At 34.3% G+C, this 21,145-nt stretch overlaps 1 protein-coding gene and 2 non-coding genes across 7 annotated transcripts in view; 2 read left to right on the top strand and 1 right to left on the bottom strand.

Moving 5' to 3' along the window:
- Nucleotides 1-21,145, bottom strand: part of LOC102892418 (zinc finger protein 286A) — a 76,659-nt gene that overhangs the window by 11,791 nt on the left and 43,723 nt on the right. The window contains exons 1-4 of one of the 5 annotated variants that reach the window (XM_025044403.1): nt 16,002-16,055; nt 11,528-11,611; nt 10,992-11,075; nt 9,564-9,629 (exon numbers count right to left, since the gene is read on the bottom strand). Coding sequence is in view for 3 of the 5 variants with exons in the window: in XM_015586660.2 (XP_015442146.1) it covers nt 9,564-9,629; nt 11,528-11,560 (99 nt within the window). In the remaining 2 variants the exon portion in view is untranslated. Of the gene's footprint in view, nt 1-6,106; nt 6,113-9,563; nt 9,630-10,991; nt 11,076-11,527; nt 11,612-16,001; nt 16,080-21,145 lie in introns of those variants that run through there. The other 4 variants (XM_015586660.2, XM_015586661.2, XM_025044406.1 and 1 more) reach the window with 4 other exon arrangements.
- LOC112477054 lies at nt 3,868-3,993 on the top strand. The gene has a single exon (XR_003045312.1). It is a non-coding gene; the product is annotated as a small nucleolar RNA SNORD22 (small nucleolar RNA).
- Nucleotides 8,282-8,400, top strand: LOC112477096. The gene has a single exon (XR_003045320.1). It is a non-coding gene; the product is annotated as a 5S ribosomal RNA (ribosomal RNA).

Here is a 21,145-nt window from a genome sequence, read left to right as displayed (position 1 = left end):
AAATTACTATTATATAAGGCAAGTAGTCCAGAATAGATTTCTATAGCACAAGATGAAATCATAGCAGAAAAAAATTAAATTAAAAGTTATATCTTGCCCACTCCTTTGGCATATGATGCCCAAAATATGTTTGTAATCATCCCTACCACATTCTCCAAATAGTCTTAAAAATCCAAGCAATATGGATGTACTATTTAAAGATTTGCCACAATGAATGTTTTGAAATATTGGTATACCATTTTTAAAAGATCTGTTCCCAACAAAAGCAATCCCTAAAAATTAAAAGTAAAATGAAACCAGTGGGCAACATACACATTCATCAAAGAGAAACTATTTTGAGTGACTTTAAAACATAATAATTTTTCTGGATATCCTTTGTGAGACACACACCAAGGAGAAAAAGAACTACAAAAACAAAAGCAACATGTTTAAGTAAATAATCATAATGTTGGTGGTAGTGATGGAAATGCAGTTTTGTAACTGTTGTGTGTGAAGTGTTAGATAAAACAAATTAGTGTATTGATGCTATTGAGAACTAATACATTTGGCATGGGAAAAATAAGATATAATATTGATGAGATTATATAAAAACTCCATAGATCCGAATTTGAATTAGAAATAGTCTAAACTTATGAGGTATTTTATTTTTAAGGGAAAAAAAACACATTTCCTAGATTTGTCCACTGATTCAGGGCTAGAAACAATACCCTATAAGATAGCATTATGCAATTCAGACTGTGGACTCAAAACATTACTTTTCACTAAGAGGAATGAGGGCCTGCAACTTTCTGCCATACCAAAAAGCAAAGAAGCTATCAAAGACTGCTAGGATCATGTCCAATACAAGATACAATTTGAAGAGGCTCCCACTGGCCAATGATAGGACAATCTGAGTCTTAATAAAGATAATAACTATAATGGATTTCAAAAATATATATTAAAATTCATGATTTCATAATAATACTATAAAATACTCATTGATCATCTTTGAAGGATGCTTGGAAACTGGTAAATAAAGAGAAAGGATCAACTTTTTGTCTTTTTTCTATGCTAAATATACATAATTTTTATAGTAATCAAGTGTGATCAAATAGTTGATAAGGGGAGGTTTCTCTTTACAGAGTACTCCAGCTACTATATGAGAGAAACGAAGAATTAGAACATTACCATTTTGCAATCTCTAATCAGTTAAAGGATCATCAATGGCTGTTAACACAGCAAAGAGGCCTCAACTTGGCATTATGTACCTCCTAATGGTATATACTAGAAATATAAAATACTATTGCCAAAAAATTTTTTAAAAAATCAAAATCTGATTCTGATCAAGCCTGTAGATCTACCTGACAACATACAGGAAATACAGGAGACAGAAGAGGATGTTAAATAACTTCACGAGGATACAATAAATAAAATCATATTGTGTGAAATTCTAAATCAATGCTATCCAATAGTTATAATGCAACTCACATATACAATTTAAAATTTTCTAGTAGCTACATTAAAAGTAGAAACAGGTGAAATTTTATGCTTTTAATAACATTTTATTTAGCTTTATGTATACAAAATACATACAAATTATATAAGTTCAACATGCAATCAATATAAAATTAATGATACTTTATTTTTTATATTAAGCATAGAAACATGATGTGTATTTTAAATTTACAGTACACCTGTAAATGGACCAGTCACATTTCAAGTGCTGAACAAGCCACATGTGGGTAGCAGGAGCTGTATAGGACAACGTAACCCTAAAGTACAAATGACTTGGTTTCTTCAATAAACTATTACAAGAGAAGAAAAAGAGGGAGAGGGAAACCTCTGGATTACAAGTGACCTAAGAGACGATAATAACTAACTATAACATATTAATCAACTAGGGAAACAAATATCAACTCAATATTTGATAATATTAATGCTTTTATTTTTTTAGCTATAATAATGGTGATGCAGGTGCCTCTTGAACAACATGGGTTTGAACTGCCTGAGTCCACTTATACATAGATTTTTTTTTCAATAAATATGTATAGTATTGTAAATGTATTTTCTCTTCCTTATAATTTTAATAATATTTTCTTTTCTCTAGCTTACTTTATTTTAAGACTACATCTAACATATAAAATATGTGTTTACTGTGTTATTGGTAAGGCTTCTGGTCAACAGTAGGCTATTAGTAGTTAAATTTTGGGAGAGTTGAAAGTTATATGCAGATTTTTGGCAGCATGGGGGTCAGTGCCCGTAACCCCTGCATTGTTCAAGAGTCAACTGTATGTTGAACATTAAAAAATGTTACATATTATATAATGAAATATTTATAGATGAAATTATATAATGTCTTATATTTCCTTCAAAATAATTAGTGAGGGAGGGTATGATTACAGATGAAATATGATTGGCCATGGGTTGATAATTGTTGAAGATGGGCAATAAGTTCAACAAGATTCATCAAACTACTCTTTCTACTTCTGTATAAGTAATAGTGCATATAAGGGAGGCATTGAGAAGTTAGGTGCTTTGTCTAAGTTCACAGAGAAGGCAAAACTTAGATTCAAATCCAGACAGTTTGTCTCCAGAATTTAAGCTTGTAATCACTATACTCAATGATCTAGTAAACTAAGAGCCCTGATTATCTGACTAATCAGTTAGATAATATTTGGCTAAGGTCTGCTCTCAGAAGAAACAGATTCCCTCTGGAGTGTTTTTCTGCATATAGATAAGTATGCTTGTCAAAATGTTTAAACCTTTTATTTGGGCCTCCAAGTTTGTAAAGCATGTTTTATATAGTTCTGCTAATAATAAAATGTGGCTAATGTGGCGATAATGACAGTTCATAAACTTTATTGCTAATCGCTTCACACATAGCTCAAATTATAATGAATTTACTGGGCTTATTTTCTTTTTCCACCGAGTTAAACCCCAGGAAAAATAAAGAAGGCCCCCAGCTCTCACTTCCGGCTTACCTTGAGGTTCTGTGCAGAGAAGAAATGAAGGGTGAAGCAGAGTTGTAAACTGTAGAAGGTATGCCCAACACATAAAAAAGCCTTTTAGCAAATGCTGGAAGACTTAGTGATTTTAGGATTTAAGGAAATTTATGTTCAAACATTAACTAATCACTATGTTAACCAGAGATTTTCAGTGGCTATACATGACAAAGAATATAAACTTTACTGAATTAGTTCAGGAAAAGTCACTAAATAAATAAAATAGCAGCAGCAATAACAACAACAAACTGTAACAACAAACTCTGGGGAGAGGAGAATCTGATTTCTAGAGTTGCCACATTGTATTATTTAAAATATCATGTTTTCAACAAAAAATTACAAGACACACACAAAAAACCAGAAAAGCATAGACCATAAATAGTAAAAAATATCAGTCAATGTAAACTGTTTCTAAGGAAGCCAAAAAGTAGTATTTACTAAATAAGGATACAAAATCAGCCATTATATATGTTAAAAAATCTAAAGAAGACCAGGTCTAAAGAATCAAAGTATGAGAATGATCACTCATTAAATAGAAATTCTGGAGTTGAAAAATACAATAATTGAAGTGAAAAATTCACTAGAAAGTTTTAGTGAAAGGAAACAGCAAATCTGAACAGTACTATGGTCTGAATGTTTATGTTCCCCCAAACTGATATGGTGAAATCCTAATGCCCAATGTAATGGTATTGCTTAAGTCATGAGGGTAGGATCCTCATGAATGAGATTAAATTTCCTATTAAAGAAGATCCAGAGAGACATCTAGCTCCTTCCATTGTGTGAGGATACAATGAGAAGTCTGTGACCCAGAAGAGAGCCCTCATCTACCATGCAGGCACCCTGTTCTTGAACCTCCAGTCTCTAGAACTATGAGAAATAAATTTCTTCCCAGTGAGGAAATATTCACATGTCTTACCTCTTGTCCTAGTCCCAGAGCCTATAAAGGTGAACATGTTAGGGGTGGCTGGGGGAAAAGAGGAAAGTTTGTTCCAGAAGGAACTATCTGAGAGATCATAAGGATTTCTAAACATGGAAAAGGGAGGAATAAATCAATTGTTGAAAAATCATTGTATATTTTTCCAGGTCTAAAGAAAGAACAAAGCATGTGTAATGGAATCCAACTCTTCAATGACATCAAAAAGGGAATTTTCAAATCATTTCTTGTATAATCTAGCTGTTCAAATGATCATACAATCATTTTAGTCTTTCTAAATAAAAAGATTTTTTAAACTTCAAAAAATATTTTTCTGTTGTTTACAAGCCACCCAGTCTGTTGTGTTTTGCTATAGAAGCCTGAACAGAGTAAGATAAGCAGACAGAAAAAAGAATTGGTTAACTTGAGGACAGATCAATTGAGATTATCCGGATTGAGGAAGAGAAGCAAAAAGGATGAAAAAAAATGAACAGAGCTTCAGAGACCAGTGGGACAACAAGAATACCAATATATGCATAATGGCATAATGGGAATTCAAGAAAGAGAAGAGAGAGAAAGGGGCAGGAAGAATATTTGAAGAAATAATGGCCAGAAAACTTCCCTAATTTGATTAAAAACATTAATCTTCACAAACAAGGATCTCAGTGAACAGCAGGTAGGATAAAATCAAAGCGATCCATGCCTAGATACATCATAACCAACTGGTAAAGAAGAGAGACCCCTGAAAGCAGCAAGAGAGATTTCTAACGTACAAGGGATCTTCAGTAAGACTGTCAAATTTCTCATCAGAAACCATTGAGGTTAGGAGGCGATGGTATGACATTCAGAATGCAGAAAGAAAAAAAATGTCAACAAAGAATTCTATATGCAGCAAAACTATCCTTCAAAAAATGATAAACATAAACTGAGATAATTCACAGCTAGCAGATCTGGCCTACGATGAATACTAAAGGGTATCTTTTAAGTGAGATGAAAGGACACTAGATAGTAACAAAAATCCACATGAAGAAATAATAAGCACCAGTAAAGGTAACTAAATAGGTAACAATAAAAATATAATATAAATGTGTTATATATTTGTGTTATTTGTAACTTTTTCTTTTCTTATTTAAAAGATAACTGTATACAATGATAATTATAAAACTGTGTTGATAGGATTATAATGTATAAAAGCCATAATTTGTATGACAATAGCACAGAGGAAGGAGAGGGGAATAGAGCTATATTTGAGATTTATATACTATTAAAATTAAGTTGGCATTAATCTGAAATATACTGTTTTTTGTCAAGATGTTAATTATAATCCCCAGAGAAACAATGAAGGTAACTCAAAGAATACTGTGAAAGAAATAAGAAAGGTTAATTAAATGGGATACTAGAAAATATCTAACATGCAAAAAAACAGTAAAGGAAGAAGAAACAAACAAAAAAAGACATAAGATGTATAAAAACAAAGAGCAATATAACTCTAACCTAACCCTACCTTATCAATATTAAAAGTAAATAGATTGAACACTGCAGTCTAAGGGAGAGATTAGCAAAGAGACTTTTGTGAAAATGATACAAATAAAGTATACAGAAGACACACTTTAAATTCATGGACACATGTTTAAAGTAGAAGGATGGAAAAAGCATACTATGCAGATAGTACACAAAAGGAAGCTAGAGTGGCAATATTAAAATCAGACAAAACAGACAAAAATTTTTACTAGAAACAAAGAGATACTTTATAATGATAAACTGGTTAATGTATCAATAAGACAAGTTTAGACATATTTTCACCTAACCAAAGAACCTCAAAATACAAGAAGCAAAAATTTATAGAACTTAAGGGACAAAGGCAATTTGACAATAGTAATAGTTGGAGACTTTAATAACTCATTTTCAATAATGGATAGAACAACAAGGCATCAGATCAACAAGGAAACAGAAAACTTGAAAAGCACTATAAACAAACTGGATCTACAGACATCCATAGAACACTGAGTTATCCAGTAACAGGAGAACATACATTCTTCTCAAGTGTACATGGAATATTCTCCAGGACTGACTATATGTTAGGCCACAAAACAAGTCCTAATAAATTTAAAAAGACTGAAATCATATAAAGTATCATTTTGATCACAATGGAATATAACTATAAATTGGTTAAAAGAAAACTAGAAAATTCACAAATATGTAGAAAATAAACAACTGACTCTTAAACAACCAATGGGTCAAAGAAGAAATCACAGAGAATTTAGAAAATACTTTGAGACCAATGAAAATGAATCACTAGATACTCAAACTTGTGGGATACAGTGAAAGTGGTGCTCAGAGGGAAATGTGCAGCTGTAAATGCCTACATTAAAAAAGAACATATCAAATTAATAATCTAAATTCATACCTTAAAAAACTAGAAAAGGAAGAGAATTACATATAGATGTCTAACCAATATACAGTATACTTGAAACTAATTTAAATAAGTAAATTTAAAAAATATTCAAAAATTTATAGAGAAATTAAAGAAATAAATACATAGAGAGATACCGTATCTATGAGTGGAAGACATAATAAAGATGTCCACTGTCCTCTAACTGATTTGTAGATTTAATATAATCTCAATCTAATCCTCAAAAAAGAAAAAAGCAGAAGAAAATAATAAATATTAGAATGAAGATAAACAAAATAGAGAACAGAAAAACAATAGAGAAAATAAACAAAAACAAAATTTGGTTATATGGAAAGATTACAAGATTCTTAGATTGACTAAGGAAAAAAGAGAGAAGACCCAAATTACTGGTCAGATATAAAAAAGGAGACATTACTACTGACCTTACAGAAATAAAAGGATTATAAAGGAATACTATAAACAATTGTAGGCCAACAAATTAGATAACCTAGATGAAATGAACAGATTCCTAGTAAGACACAAACTACCAAAACTGACACAAAAAGACAAAGAAAATATGAATAGATCCATAAGTAAACTTTCCACAAATAAAAACCCAGATTCAAGTATCTTCACTGGTGAATTCCACCAAACATTTTCAAGAGAATTAACACAAATCCTTCATTAACTTTAACAAAAAAACAGAAAGGAACAATTTCCAACTCAGTCTATGATACCAATATTACCAAAACTAGACAAAGACATCAAAAGAACACTACAGACCAATATCTCTGATGAATATACACACAAAATACCAGCAAACAGAATCAAGCAACAAATAAAACATAGTACTATATAACACAGTCAAATTATATTTATCCAAGAAAACAAAGTTGATTTATTATCTGAAAATCAATAAAGGTAATACACCATATTAAAAAAGAACAAAACCCACACAATTATTTTAATCAACTTAGAAAAAGTACTTGACAAAATCCAACAAACTAGAAATAGAAGCAAACTTTGTTAACATGATAAAGACTATCTATGATAACCCAAATCTAACATCATACTTTATTGTGAACAGTCCCATATATTTCCCCTGAGATCACAAACAAGACAAAGATGTCCTCTCTCCACTTCTGTTCAACACTGTATTGTAAGTTTTAGCAAGGGGAATTAGAAAAGAAAAAGAAATAAAAGGTATCAAAATTGGAAAGGAAGAAGCGAATTTCTATTTGCAAATGACATTATCTCTATTTACAGATGACATTATCTTGCATATAGAAAACCCTAAAGAATCCTTGCACATATGCAATAAAAAAACTCCTATTAGAACTAAATAAACTAGTTCAGCAAGGTTCAGGATTCAAGATCAATATACATAAGTCAATTATTTCTATATATTAACAATGAACATTCCAAAAAGAAATTAAAATAAAAAATCAATTTAAAAAACAACCCCACAAAAAAAACCCTCAGGAATAAATTAACAAAAGATGTGCAAGACTTGTATATTGAAAACTACAAAACATCACAGAAAGAAACTGAAGAATACCTAAAAAAATGGGAAAACATTTCATATTCTTTCTATTGGAAAACTTAATATTGTTAAGATAGATAAGAATATTGTTAATATTCTCAAAATTGACCAACAAATCCAATACAAGCTCTATGAAAATTCTATCCGCCTTTTTTGCAGAAATAAAAATGTTAGAAGTTAGTAGTAAAATATTGGTTCTACTCAAACTAAAATTAAAGTTAAGTTCAGTATTTATAAATAGGATGCAGAATTTAAGGAAGAGGAAGAGAAAATTAATCTTCTTCCAGGGACTCCTTCTGTCAGAAGAACAAAAATAAACCATAGGATTTATTCACCATGTTAAAAATTATGGTATTTTCCTAAGGTTTATGATTCAAATTTGAAATCATGACTATTTTATAAAGTCTAAACTGTTGTATATTAAAGGACAATTTTAAGAATTATTAGTACAGGTCTATGGCCATGCTACCCTGAACAAGCCTGATCCTGTCTGATCTCGGAAGCTAAGCAGGGTCGGGCCTGGTTAGTACTTGGATGGGAGACCACCTGGGAAGACCAGGTGCTGTAGGCATAAAAAATATAAAAATAAGGAATTGTAAGCTGACAAGGTCCTTGCAATCTGTGAGGTCAATCAAGGGTTGCCCCACCTTAAAAAAAAATCATTTGTCCAGTAATAAATTTCAAAAAATTTATGTATAAAACTGAATTTCAGAATAAATTTTCTCACAGAAACAAAAAGAAAAACCCAGTTTTACATGAAACATTTTTATACTAAAACCAACTTACAAAGTATAATTTTCAAAAACTTAAAAACATAATTCTAAAAAAAGGGGGGCTGAACTTCTATATAAATTTGTTTAAAAAAAAAAAACAACCATAATTCTCCTAAAAGTATAATCAACACATGTCAAACATTTACTTGTCATTAATGAGAGATAAGTAGCTTGACAATTTGGCTCAAAAGAGACGTATGAAACATATGTATACATAGTGGAAAAAGAATGCTGAAATAAGATTGCAAAATTAGACAGAAACTTGATGAATTTCCTATAGGACAGTAAAACCATAACTTTTTAGGATTATATTTTCTCCTAGGTAGAAATAATTTGCACTTTTCAATCTTCTACAAGTTAACATCTAACTGTGAGGGTCTGGATATTAATCAATAACAAATACTAAGTCAAAGAATATAACCGCCCCTGTTATGTCAGATGACACTTAGGCTGGTCTAATATGAAAATGAAAGGGCATATCTTTTGCCTTATTTCTAAATTTTGTATAATTTTTCTTAACACAATTTATACATTTCCGATTTTGGTATTTTTCAGGAAAAATCAGGTGGATTCTGTATTCACAAATAAGAAAGTAAGCTTAACAAATATAATGAAATAATAACTATCTAAACAAATTAAACATATTAAGAATTTTCCACTAATGTTGATGTATTCTTGATATTTTAAATGGTATTGGGTCATACAATGGGAAGCAAGAATCAGACTATGTGATACAAGGTACTTTATCATTAGCAATCATAATGTGACTATCTGTCAAATTAGGGCTGCCACCACTGAGAGAAATGATATTTGTCAAATTAATGCTACCATCCCTGGGGTTACCACAGCTATCAAGTAAGATGGTATTCATTGTGAACGTGCAATGAACTGGGAACATTAAGCATTAGTGGCAGTAAAAGAGGCGCATTTTCTTTATTCCCCTTATATACAATAGTATTACCTTTACCAATTCTGGTTCTTCTGCTTGAAGATGAAGATCTTCATTAGGGTGGGAAACTTCAGGACTCTGAGGGATACAGAATAAGATCACTCAAGGATAAGCTGCCTGTGACCTACAGCAGAGCCTCAACAAACACCAGCAGTCCACTGTGGATGTGGTGCATATGGGATGACCTCTTTTACAGTTTTTGGAGCTGAAATCAAGATCCCATGGTAACATCTAATCATAATCTCCTTTGACTTAGAGACAATAACAAACACAAGATTGAAAAAGCTATGACCACATGGTTTTTGAAGGAGGTTTTTAACAAAGAACCTATAAAAACAAAAATAAACTTATAATAAGGGGGCTTCAGATGCTATATACTTCTTTTTATGGAGATAAAATCTATTTTTCAGAAAGTATGTCTTGCTCAATAATAATATTCAAAACCTATTAACACCATCTATTTTCTAGTTAAATCATTACAGTGTTTGGGAGGGAGGCATGTCTCAGTAGCTTCTCAGGAAATATTTTCAGAAACCTCTCATAACATTGTTTTCTTCCAAGCCTTAGAAACTATATCGCTGTCAGGGCCTGATTTTATAAACGAAATGAAATTTTACTATACTTTGTTGTAGTACTTATCAATTTTAGATTTTGTGCCATTAAGAAATATGAGTAATAAAACGACTTACTTAAATTTCATTGAGAAAAACGTTATCTTAATTCTCCCAAGTTCTTATCTAAAAATTAAAATATTCACCTTCCAGAGAATTTACAATGATGTGAACCTCAAACTCTGACAATTAAGGATGGGTTTGATCAGGCCAATACTAGACAGATACTTTGGATCTATTAATTAAGTGTAACATTTTGATTTTTATTTATCTTATCAAGGATATGTTTTAAGGACTATTTACCTGTTATGTATCCTGGCTACACAGAATGAAAAGTCACTACTGTAGGTTATTTCGGAGCATTACTATAATAAATTCTATTTGTTAGTATTACTGTCTTCTGATTCTATTTCAAAAAGTCACTGCTAAAACACAGCTTTTATCACATTAATATCCTTCTCAAATACACACACACACTTGAATGTCTTTAGGTAAACGTGAAAAAATTCAGCTTAAATATCTAATTTCCAGTCCTACTTTTCAGTTTTCTATCTTGAATCACTAGCTCACTCACTGTTCCCTGCCTTACAGTCTTGCCTTAAACTCCTTTCTCACCTGAAGTACCTTCACAAATACTTTGACAATTTAAATCCCACTGTAATTGAGTAGCAGCTTAAATCTATGTATCCTCATGAGCTTTCCCTGATAACTTAGCCCATACTAATGTTGCATTTATTTCCTTACACAGCACTCATCATCTTTATCATACAGCTAAGCAACTATCATCCACCTAAATAAATTATGTAACTATTTCTTCTGTATGCCTTACCTCAATGAGAATGTAAGCTCCCTACAGCCAAGCACTGTGTCTTAAATATCTTCTCTCCATGTCATCTATTAAGCTTGATCACTTCTTAATGGATAGAAAAGAGGAGATCAATAAGAGTGGGCACAAGGGGAATGGTCCCTATGAATTAAAAGTGTGAGTGTGAGTATGTGTGTATGTGTGCACATATATTTTCCCCCCAAAATTTCCTAAATCATATTCTTAATTGAAACATATTCCATTTTGCTACCCTTTAAATAACCAAAATTTCCTGGGAACAATGCAAATATAACACCAAAAGTAAATTTCCCAGACTGTCTATAATATCTAAAGATGGCCCAGGTATTTTTTTGAAAGATCATGCGTCTTGAAATTTGGTTCAATACATACAGTGAATCTTCCTATTGATTACAACCTTTACTCACAAATCAATTTAATTCAGTTACAAGGAGGGGTGTGAGTAGGATATAGAAGACTTCAGGAAAAGACATGTCCTATACCAAGCCAGCAAGTAAGAAGCAAAGAAAACCCCAACTTACTAGAGTTCCAACTGAAGAAACCACAGCAGCCATTATTCTCTTCCTTGTTTCCCTCTTGAGGAGTAGAGTCCTACAAAGACATTTCTGAGAAAGAGAAATAAGCCATGAAAACCAGTCCTGCCATGGCAATCTTGGACTCACTTTGTTGGAATACTGACATATAAGTGAGCATGACTTCCCTAAAGAACCCAAGAGTAACCCCCAACATCAGCGAGAAAAAAAAGATTCTTGCTCTTGAGATTTTTACTACTATTAAATTTAGTCAGAGCCATTGTACAAGGAGCTTTTAAAATACTTTCTCATTTGATCTTCACGTCAATCCAATGGGAATTCTATGTATAGACAAGGAAACTGAGGATTTGAAAAATTAATCTACTTATACAAGACCATGCATGACTCCAAATCGGTCTAATTCCAATGCCTGCACCTTTTCCACTAAGTCAACTTGTTGAGTGATGTTGTGAAAAGCTGACATAAGTGGAGCCATTTTAAAATGGAGCCAGAGCAGCCATTCGAGAGGAACTGCCTTGCATGTCTTGCTTCCTGAACCTTTGGAATGTTTGAACTGGGCAAAATAACCTTTGGACTGGGCCATAGCAACACTGTCTTACAAACAATTGTTTGTAAAACTAACAGGAAAAGCAGACATCCTGACTACAAGGACTGATGATTATGGACTCTTTTTCTGAAGACAGAATCAGTAACTAGCTAAAGAGTAACTCAACTTGTTACCAGCAGTTGCATGGCCCCTCAATTAGGAACTCTGTTATGCTTAAACATGCTGAATCTGCTCCTGCTCTGAATGGGCACCTTGCTTCTCATAAGATTCAGTATTGAGCTTTTGCTCAATAAACAAAGCAGAATTTAATCTTACAGTTTGTGTCAATCAGAAACTCATGTGAAATGATACTTGTAGTAATTAACCACTATCTTCTGAAAAAGAATTATAATATATAAAGCAAGGCTATTATAAATTCAAAGAACATTAGAGATATACAATTTAAATAGATATGAGTATATTGAAAATTTATCTTCAAGTATTCGAGCATTTGATGAAATTAATCATATACTACCAAAGACCACTGACTAAAGAAAACCTCAATCAAAAAGAAGAAATTGAATATACATTTTCTACCCATAATGCAGTAGAATTACAAATGTACCACATGTCTGAAGGGCAGGGAAAAAAATAAACCCTCCTGAGTAGCTATTAAGTCAAAGAGAGAACTTTATAATTGCCAATAAATTAGAAAATAAGTAGTACAGATTTAAAATGCATGGGTTGCTGCCAAAGCTTTACAGAGATTAATTGAATTTACATCCCTAAATACTTTCAAGTAAAATTTTTAAAAAGAAAAAAAAAATTAAACATTCAACTAAAGAAGAAAAATAATTAACAAGCAAGCCATAAGGAAGAAATAATTATGGAAGAAACTAGTGAATAAGAAAACAAGTAATTGAACAAAACAGCTGTCAAAGGCAGGAGCTCATTCTCTGAATAATTAAATATACAAGCCACAGGGGAGTCAAAAAAGAAAAACATACCAATAAACCAAAAATAAAAATAAAGAAGGGGCGATAACAGATAAAATGTCTTAAAACTGTGTGCCAATAGAAATAAAAATTCCCAAAGAACAACTTTTGTTTAAAAATTTTCTAAAGCTGACTCAACAGAAAACTTAAGTAGACCAATGTAATAGACACTGCTAACATCCAGTCTCCTCTGTCTGCTTGACAGAGGCTCAAAGTCTCAGCTGGCCACAAGGCCACCCAATTAGAGACATTTCCCAGGTTCTTTGCAGGCAGGTGTGGCCAGGTCACAAAATTGCAGCAAATGGGATCTGAATAGAAGAGATGGTATACAACTTTCAGGTCACACCTTTAAAAGGGAGCTGCTTGCCTTCCATTTCTTGGTCTTCCATTACGATGGCCTGAAATGCACAGTATGAGAGTGAGCCAATTTTCACCAAAGAGAGAACAACACCCTCAAGTGGGTGTGGAGCAAAAAAATGGATAGAGCCTGGGTTTCCAGATGCCTTAATGGACCAAAGCTGCCTATCCTTACCCACCCTGATCACTGCCAGCCACCTATGAACTCAGACTTTTATATGAGAAAGAAATTCTTTCTTGTTCTAACCACCTAGACTCTGCTAAAGCTGCAAAATTAATTTCCTAACAGAGTGAATGGTCATGAAAGAAAAAATTAAAGGTATCAGGTAAACGGGAGAGCAGAGTTTAGTTAAATCAAGAAAAAATATGAATATCTTAAGAATGTAGTTTATTCCATGACACTAGAAGGTTTTACTGTACACAATGAAAAAGGTTTTGGTGGAAGAGAAACGTTAAGAAGTTGGGGAGGATAAACATAGTGTAGTGTGGAGATAAGACTTGGCCAAAGAATAATCCGAGAGGATTCCTTTATTGAAGGCTCAAGGTTACCAATAAAAGAGGTTTTCCCTTACATCAGTATTTCTTTACTTTTTTTCAGGTCACAGGTTCCTTTGCATAAAATTGCATAAAATTAGAAGGATCTCAAATCTGAGGATGCAAAAAAACTCACAAAGCATGCTAATTAAAAAGAAATTTTTTTGGCTCCATCCAAGAACTAAATCCACATCTCTGGGTGTGAAGTACAGAAAAATATATTTTCATCAAGTACCTTGAGAAATACTGTTCTAAAGATAATTCCTGAACCAAATTAAAGACCCTTCTTTACACACTTGAAAATCCAATTGAAATGTTTTACCAAAAGGATTCTAGAATCCAGGCAAATTTGTAGCCCTACAATAATTTCCTTAGCTGAATTTCTGCTTCACACTTGGTATTTCTTGAACCACTCTTCATCTCACAGTGCAGAAGCAATACTTGTGCCAAGTTTAAACACAATTTAAAACAACTGAAGCTGTTATAACAAATATTAACAATAACTACATATCAACACCAGTAGATCTTAATTTTGAGGGGATCCGTTTGAGAGTCTGACCTAGCCCATAGAATAATGCACATGGATATATGACGTTGCATATTATTTCAATAAGTTTGAAGCCTGACCCCTCCCAAACTCATACACTGACTTGGTCAAGAAATCAAGTTTTACAAGGTTAGAAAGAAAAAAACTGGCTAAAAGAAATAATAAACAAAAACTATTTTTTCCTAAAACACAAAAGCAGACCTCCAAAGAGTGTCTTAAGACATTTTCAATTCCAAGGAGCTACAGTATTGGTTTTCTGCATCTTTAAAACTTAAGAATGATCTGAGTCATTTCTTTTTAAATTTGTAAATATTAATTAACTCCTTGGCAATATGCTATGTAGATTATACAAACTGTAAAATAAACATCTTTTAATTTTTATAATCAGAATAAACAATGCTACTTAAAATTTAATATATTCAGTTTGACCTCAATTGAGTAAAATAATGCACAGAGAAAAAGACTGCAAAGTGAGTACTCCAGAACTACTGAGACGTCTTGAGATCTTGGCCTGTTCATCCTTCTACTTTTCCATACTTTCCAAGTAGACAATAAGAAGTATTTTTATATATATATAGGCGTTTCCTATGGGAATAAAATTCCAGAGTGGCTATGCACACTCCTAGCTTCTAATGTTGGTTTAGCTACTGTGGAAATGATTATAGGCAAGTCACTAAGCACAATGAACCAGTTATTAGCAAACACATTATATGTTTCTACTTTCTCCTTTGACATTACACAGAAGATACCTAGGTCAATATTTCTCCAGTCATAATTTCCTAAATATTTTTTCTGGATGTTGTGACTTCATCCAAGCTCTACCGTCCCAAGCACTACAGAATTATCAAGGGCTTAAGGAGAAACTTCACTTGCTGAGGTTCCATGTTCTTGCTGCGAACTTCAGCGCCATGGGCCAGACAAGCATTTTCCAACCTAAGCAATGATACCATTGTCATGTCAGGGAGAGATGAGTGATTTAACAGTTATTTTGCAGAAATGCCATAAAATGAGCAGGTAAGGAAAAGCTGTCTGAGTTACCCAAAGACAGGAGAATGTCCACCTGTCAGGTCACCTGGTGGGAAACCTAGTTCCATCCTGCCGGTTCAGACACCAGAAGGGAGACTGCCCCTTCTGCAGTCCCACCCTCTTTCACTAACAGCCCTTCTCTGCCCACTCGGGGGTTCCCCACCTCGCTCCATCAAAGGCGCGGGACAGGGAAGAGGGGTAAGGTTCGGTGGAACCCCAAGCCCAGGCCCCGCGCTCGGTGCTCCCCGACCTCAGCGCGACGAGGCCTACCACCGAGGGCACCCACCACCTTCAGAGAGAGGACAGGACTAGACTGAATCGAAAACTAGGCTGATCAGCCCCAAACACCTCTGGGGGTGGGCGGGTCAACTCAGGAAAAGGGACTACGGAAAAGCCACGCCCCGGACGCCGCAGGGAGCCAAGCGCCGAGGGAGGGGCGGCAGGAAACCAGGACCTGGCGCTCGGGGCAACGAGTACCTGGCGGCCGAACTGAGGACAACTGAGGGCACTCGCAGAGCAGGGCGGGAACGCTTCCAGCAATGGCGGCGGCTCGGTTTGGCCGGCCGCCAGCATGCCAGGACGCCTGCGCAAACGAGTCGTCGGAACTACAGCGCCCAGAGTCCTCAGCGCCTGGCCCTTTTTCTGCATATTTTTGAGAGAACTGGTTGTGTATATAGACAGTTTGGGCGACCTGAAAATTCAAATTGAATCACTAGGAACTAGCATCACAAAGAAGAATGACATTGCTGGGATCATTTCACAGTGACTAAAGAACTAAAACCCTTAAGAGAAGAGGCACGCCTTCTGTAACTTAGTTAAAACTCCAGATGCCTGCAGAGATGGCAGGTGCGTGTCCACCGGGTTGCTTGTCTTTCATTCAAATTCTTTACCCAAAAAATCGATAATGCCTTCATTAGAGTTGCTGAGTCTTTGAACCAGAGCTTCTTTTCTTGGCTCATCCAAATAATGTTAATATACCATGTAACTAATGTATTAATGAAGAGGAAATTTGTGGCATTTCATTAAAAACTAATCAGCTTTCTGCTTCTGTCAATATGCGTGTTTTCTGCAAATAAGCTTACTGCATGCAAGGGCTCCTGCAAAAGCTCCCTTGTACTTTGCTCGACTTGCAAATGTAACTATTTGCAAATGTAACTGTTTGTGCCTTTGCTCCATGAATGTAACTATTTGTACCTTAGCAGCTCCCACTTTCTGTAACAGTTTGTATCTGTCAGCAACCCGTGACAACTCGGGGCCTTACCAGTATTACTGCTAGTAGTCTGCATAGCAACCCCCCTTCATTTGTAAAGGTTTGAGTTCAAACTGACCAATTAGTTTGTGTAAAAATTCTGGTATATAAGCAATATTTCAACTGAGCCCACTGCCCAGATCTTCAGAGTACTATCTCATCTGGGACTACGTGTAATAAATTTGAATTCTCCTTCTCTCCGAGTTACTGCTTGGTTTTTCGTTGGACTGGGTTTTGGAGCTTTTTGGGATATTTTTCCACATTTTATTATACAATTAATAATATTGTTAATATGCAATGTTCATATATTTAACAATTATATAATTATAATTTTTTAAAGCATGTTTTCTTTTGCTTCATTTCCATGTCTTTAATGCCCAAAGGCTCTAGGGCAGCCTCCCTCAACCATGAGACTGTTCCCTCTCTAACCCTTCCTACTCTGTGTGCCTTGGATTCTCTGCTGCTTTGTGTATGAGGCCCACACAGGGTCAGTCTCCTTCAGATGGGGATCTGCAGGGAAATATAAAGCTCAGTGAAACTGAACACTGTGTAAAACTAGGCTCTTGAGATGTCAAAGAGTCAATAGATAACTTTGGCGAAAGTATGACATAACCCAGTGACCTTAGAACTATCAGAGGGGAAATGCAAGTGGGAAATAAAACTCCTGGAGATAACGTAATATATGTTATCTGAAATGAAAAATATACTGGATCGGATTAAGAGCAGATGAGTCACTGCAAAAGAAAAGAGTAGTGACATCAAAGACATACAAATAGAAACTGCCCAAAGTGAAACAGGGAGAAAAAACATGAAGAATAAACAGAGTACCAGTGAGTTATGGAACAATACAAAATAGCCTAACTATGTATAAGTAGCTTTCTAGAAGGAAAGGAGAGAGTGAGGGAGTAGAAAGATACTTGAACTAATGGCTAAATATTTTCAAAATTTGATGAAAATTATAAACCCACAGATCCAAGAGACTCAATGAAATGCAAAGAAAAGACATAGAGAAAACCACACCAAGGCACATCATAATCGAACTACTACAAACCAATAATAAAGGAAAAAATTAAAAACAGAGGAATGGGGACAATTTATGTATTGGGGAACAAAGAAAATTGCTTCTCATAGAAAAAAAAAAAAGTAAGCCAGAAGGCAATGGGACAACACTTTTAAAGTACTGAAAGAAAAAATACCCCATCAGCCTAGAAATTTATACCCATCAAAATATTTTAATAAATGGTAGTGGGTATCAATAAGATAAAAGTAAACACATTTTCCCTATACCTGCTACTAAGTACGGCTAAAACTGCTCAATATTACGTATAAAACAAATATAAGAAGACTGAAAGTTGGACAGAAGTCAGTTCAGTAGAGACCCTGCAACCTGAGGAAAGATATTGAGTTGCCTAAGTTTTCTTTTTTCCTTATTTACCCTGGGTAAATGGAGAAACTGGCCACCCAAAATGTCAATTGGTGCAGCTTTTTGAAAAGCTCCAAGAAAAGCCTGCTCTCTTCAGCCAAAGAGGCAGACTAGCACAACAGAAAACTTTAATAAAAATAACCACTCTATTACAGGCAAACACTACAGACAAAACTGGTCCCACCTCATCCCCATCAGCAAAGGCTGAGTAGGGAGCTTAGACTTCCACACTTATCTCATTATAATGAGGTGCCCCTCTGTCCCTGCAGAAGTGGCATCAGAGAAGGCTGTGTGGGAGCTGGGACTTTTAATTGCACCTGGTAATATTAAACCTCCCCATACACAATGTTAGTGGCAGCCCCATGGAAACAGTAATAGAATGCCTCTCCCTTCCTGACAAAGTGTTGTCAGTGGTGGTGGGGAGCCTGAAGTTCTACTCTTGCCCAGCTGTAACAAGAAATTGTTCTCCCCAGAGCTGTTAATAAAGGCTGAATAACTTGGACTGCATCACCATCAAACAAAAACCAAGTGGTGGTGACCTTCCTTCTCTCACCAGAGTGATATCAGAGAAGGCTTGCTAAAACATAAGATTTAAATAAAAATCCAAAGTAACATAATTCTCAAAGTGTCTCCAAATTTGGCAAATTACATAAATCTGCAAATTCAAGAAGTGAAGAAAATGCCAAGCAGCATAAACACAAAGAAATCCAGATTAAGACATAATAAACTCCTGAGAACTAAAGACAAATAATAATTCTGGAAGCAGAAAGAAAGGACACCATAAAAGTAACAGAAGAACAATCAAATGACAGCAGATTTCTCATCAGAAACCATGGAGGCCAGAAGGACAACATTTTTCAAGTACTGAAAGACGGTCAACTGAGATTATGAGTGCAGCAAAAATTCTTCCCACCATGTTTCTGCCCTTGTACTGTAAAGATACATTGGAACAAGAACATACATTGCTTGATATAAATCGTGCTAAAATTCTTCCTGGAGATGAACCAAAAACTATTTGATGATAACACTCAATAATTAAAAGCAGCAAAACTGGAAGAGAAGCTAAAAGTGAAAAAATAAGAAGCGGCATGGGTTAAAATAGATGATCTAGCAAAAACTCCAAAATACCCAGTATGCAATGTATAAGTCAACCAAGTGCCTTCTGGTTGCAGTGGCGACAGACGGGTCTTTATCTGAAGATGTATGGATGCTAAGACAGTATTTTAAGAGATTTGTTGGGCTCAGAAGGTAGAACCCTTCCTTCGAGCTAGCTCAAAATATCTATAACCAAGAAAACCCTGGATGCTTACTGCAGAGATGATGAGCTGGTTTCCTGGGATGGATACAAGCCTTTCGCAGTGGAATGTGTTAGAGCACGGAATGTGTTAGATGCATTCTTTTCTGGATTCTGTAGAAATATATACTTTTTGTGCAGTGCAAATTAGTTGCACTCAAAAGTCAAAGCTTTCTCCAACTCAGTTCCGTAGGAATACCAAATTTCTGCATTAGCTCAAGATTAGGTGTACAAACAATAAATAGTGAATTATCAGATTCCATTTTCAAAATATTTCATCACATTTGTCAGGTACTAGTGTCATCACAACCCCAGTATATTCTTATGGAATAATATTTCACATAATCAGAGCTACAGAAAAGCAATCTGGTCTTCATCTTCATGTTCTACCAAAATAGAACTTTTGACCATTTAAAATGGATAATTCTATGATAATAATGCCAATATTTTTCATGTCAAAGGCATATTTTAAAAAGTTTTAGATATTTAAGACTTTATAGCCTTAAAATTGTTTCCACGTGATTGTTACAAGCATTTTAAAAATAATCTTATAGAAATTGTTCTTTGCTTTCATGTTCTAGCACAACTCACTAGAAAAAGTGACCTGGCAGACCTCAAACACTTATCTTCAGGAGTATTTCTTTACTTCAGTCAATGACATGTATACTATGTCCTACTTCTTTTGTGCTGCCCAAATACTTCCAAGTCTTTTGTATAGCTCTATGATTCCAGGAGCGAGGTAGTGAGAGAAATGTATTTTAAAAAGATCTTTCTCTACTTTAACTGAAATTGGAACTTAAAAATTGTTTTTTATATTTCTATTTGTAGATTTTTAAAAACTTAGGCATTGTTGTCCTTTAAGAAGACACTTGAACATAATAAAAAATCTCTCAAAATTCCATATTTTTGTAGAAAGTTAGAACGAGATCATTTTAAGTTAAATGAGTTCTTGGCCTAATGTAAACTGCTGTTGCCTTTAGGCATAATTTAAAAAATATATATTGTATGTGCTGGCATTACCATGCTGTTCAGTCACTGACTTAATATGGTTCAAAGAGATGAGAAGAAGCAATAGTGAGGATGATTTTAAATGAATCCTTTTCTTATTTAAGTACACATTATAAACACCATACTGTAAGTGAAATACAGTATCCACGTTTTCATTGATCTTTATTTTTATTTATTTATTTATTTATTTATCTATCTATTTATTTATTTATTTTTAATTAAGTTTACTGGGGTAACATTGGTAAAATTATATAATACGATTATATAATCTTCAAATGTACATTATCATTAGACATCTGTATATTCTATTGTGTGTTTACCACCTAAAGTCCAGTTTCCTCAGCTACTATATATTTGATCCCCTTTACTCACTTCACCCTCCCCCTAAACCCTATATTTGAACCCCTTTACCTTGTCTACCTCCCCCTCTTCCTCCACCCCAATAGTAACCACTAGTCTATAGTCCTCTGGTAACCACTAGTCTATATTCCATGCCCATGAGTCTCTGTTCGTTTGTCCTGCTCATTTGTTGCTTCTCACATATAAGTGAATTCATGTGATTTTCAACTTTTTCTGTCTGGCTTATTTCGCTTAGCATGATTACCTTGAGGTCCACCCATGTCATTGCAAATGGCAGTATTTCATCT

This window comes from Pteropus alecto, unplaced genomic scaffold (assembly GCF_000325575.1).
Source record: "Pteropus alecto unplaced genomic scaffold, ASM32557v1 scaffold52, whole genome shotgun sequence".
NCBI lineage: Eukaryota > Metazoa > Chordata > Mammalia > Chiroptera > Pteropodidae > Pteropus > Pteropus alecto.
This window is presented reverse-complemented; position numbering and strand designations above follow the sequence as displayed.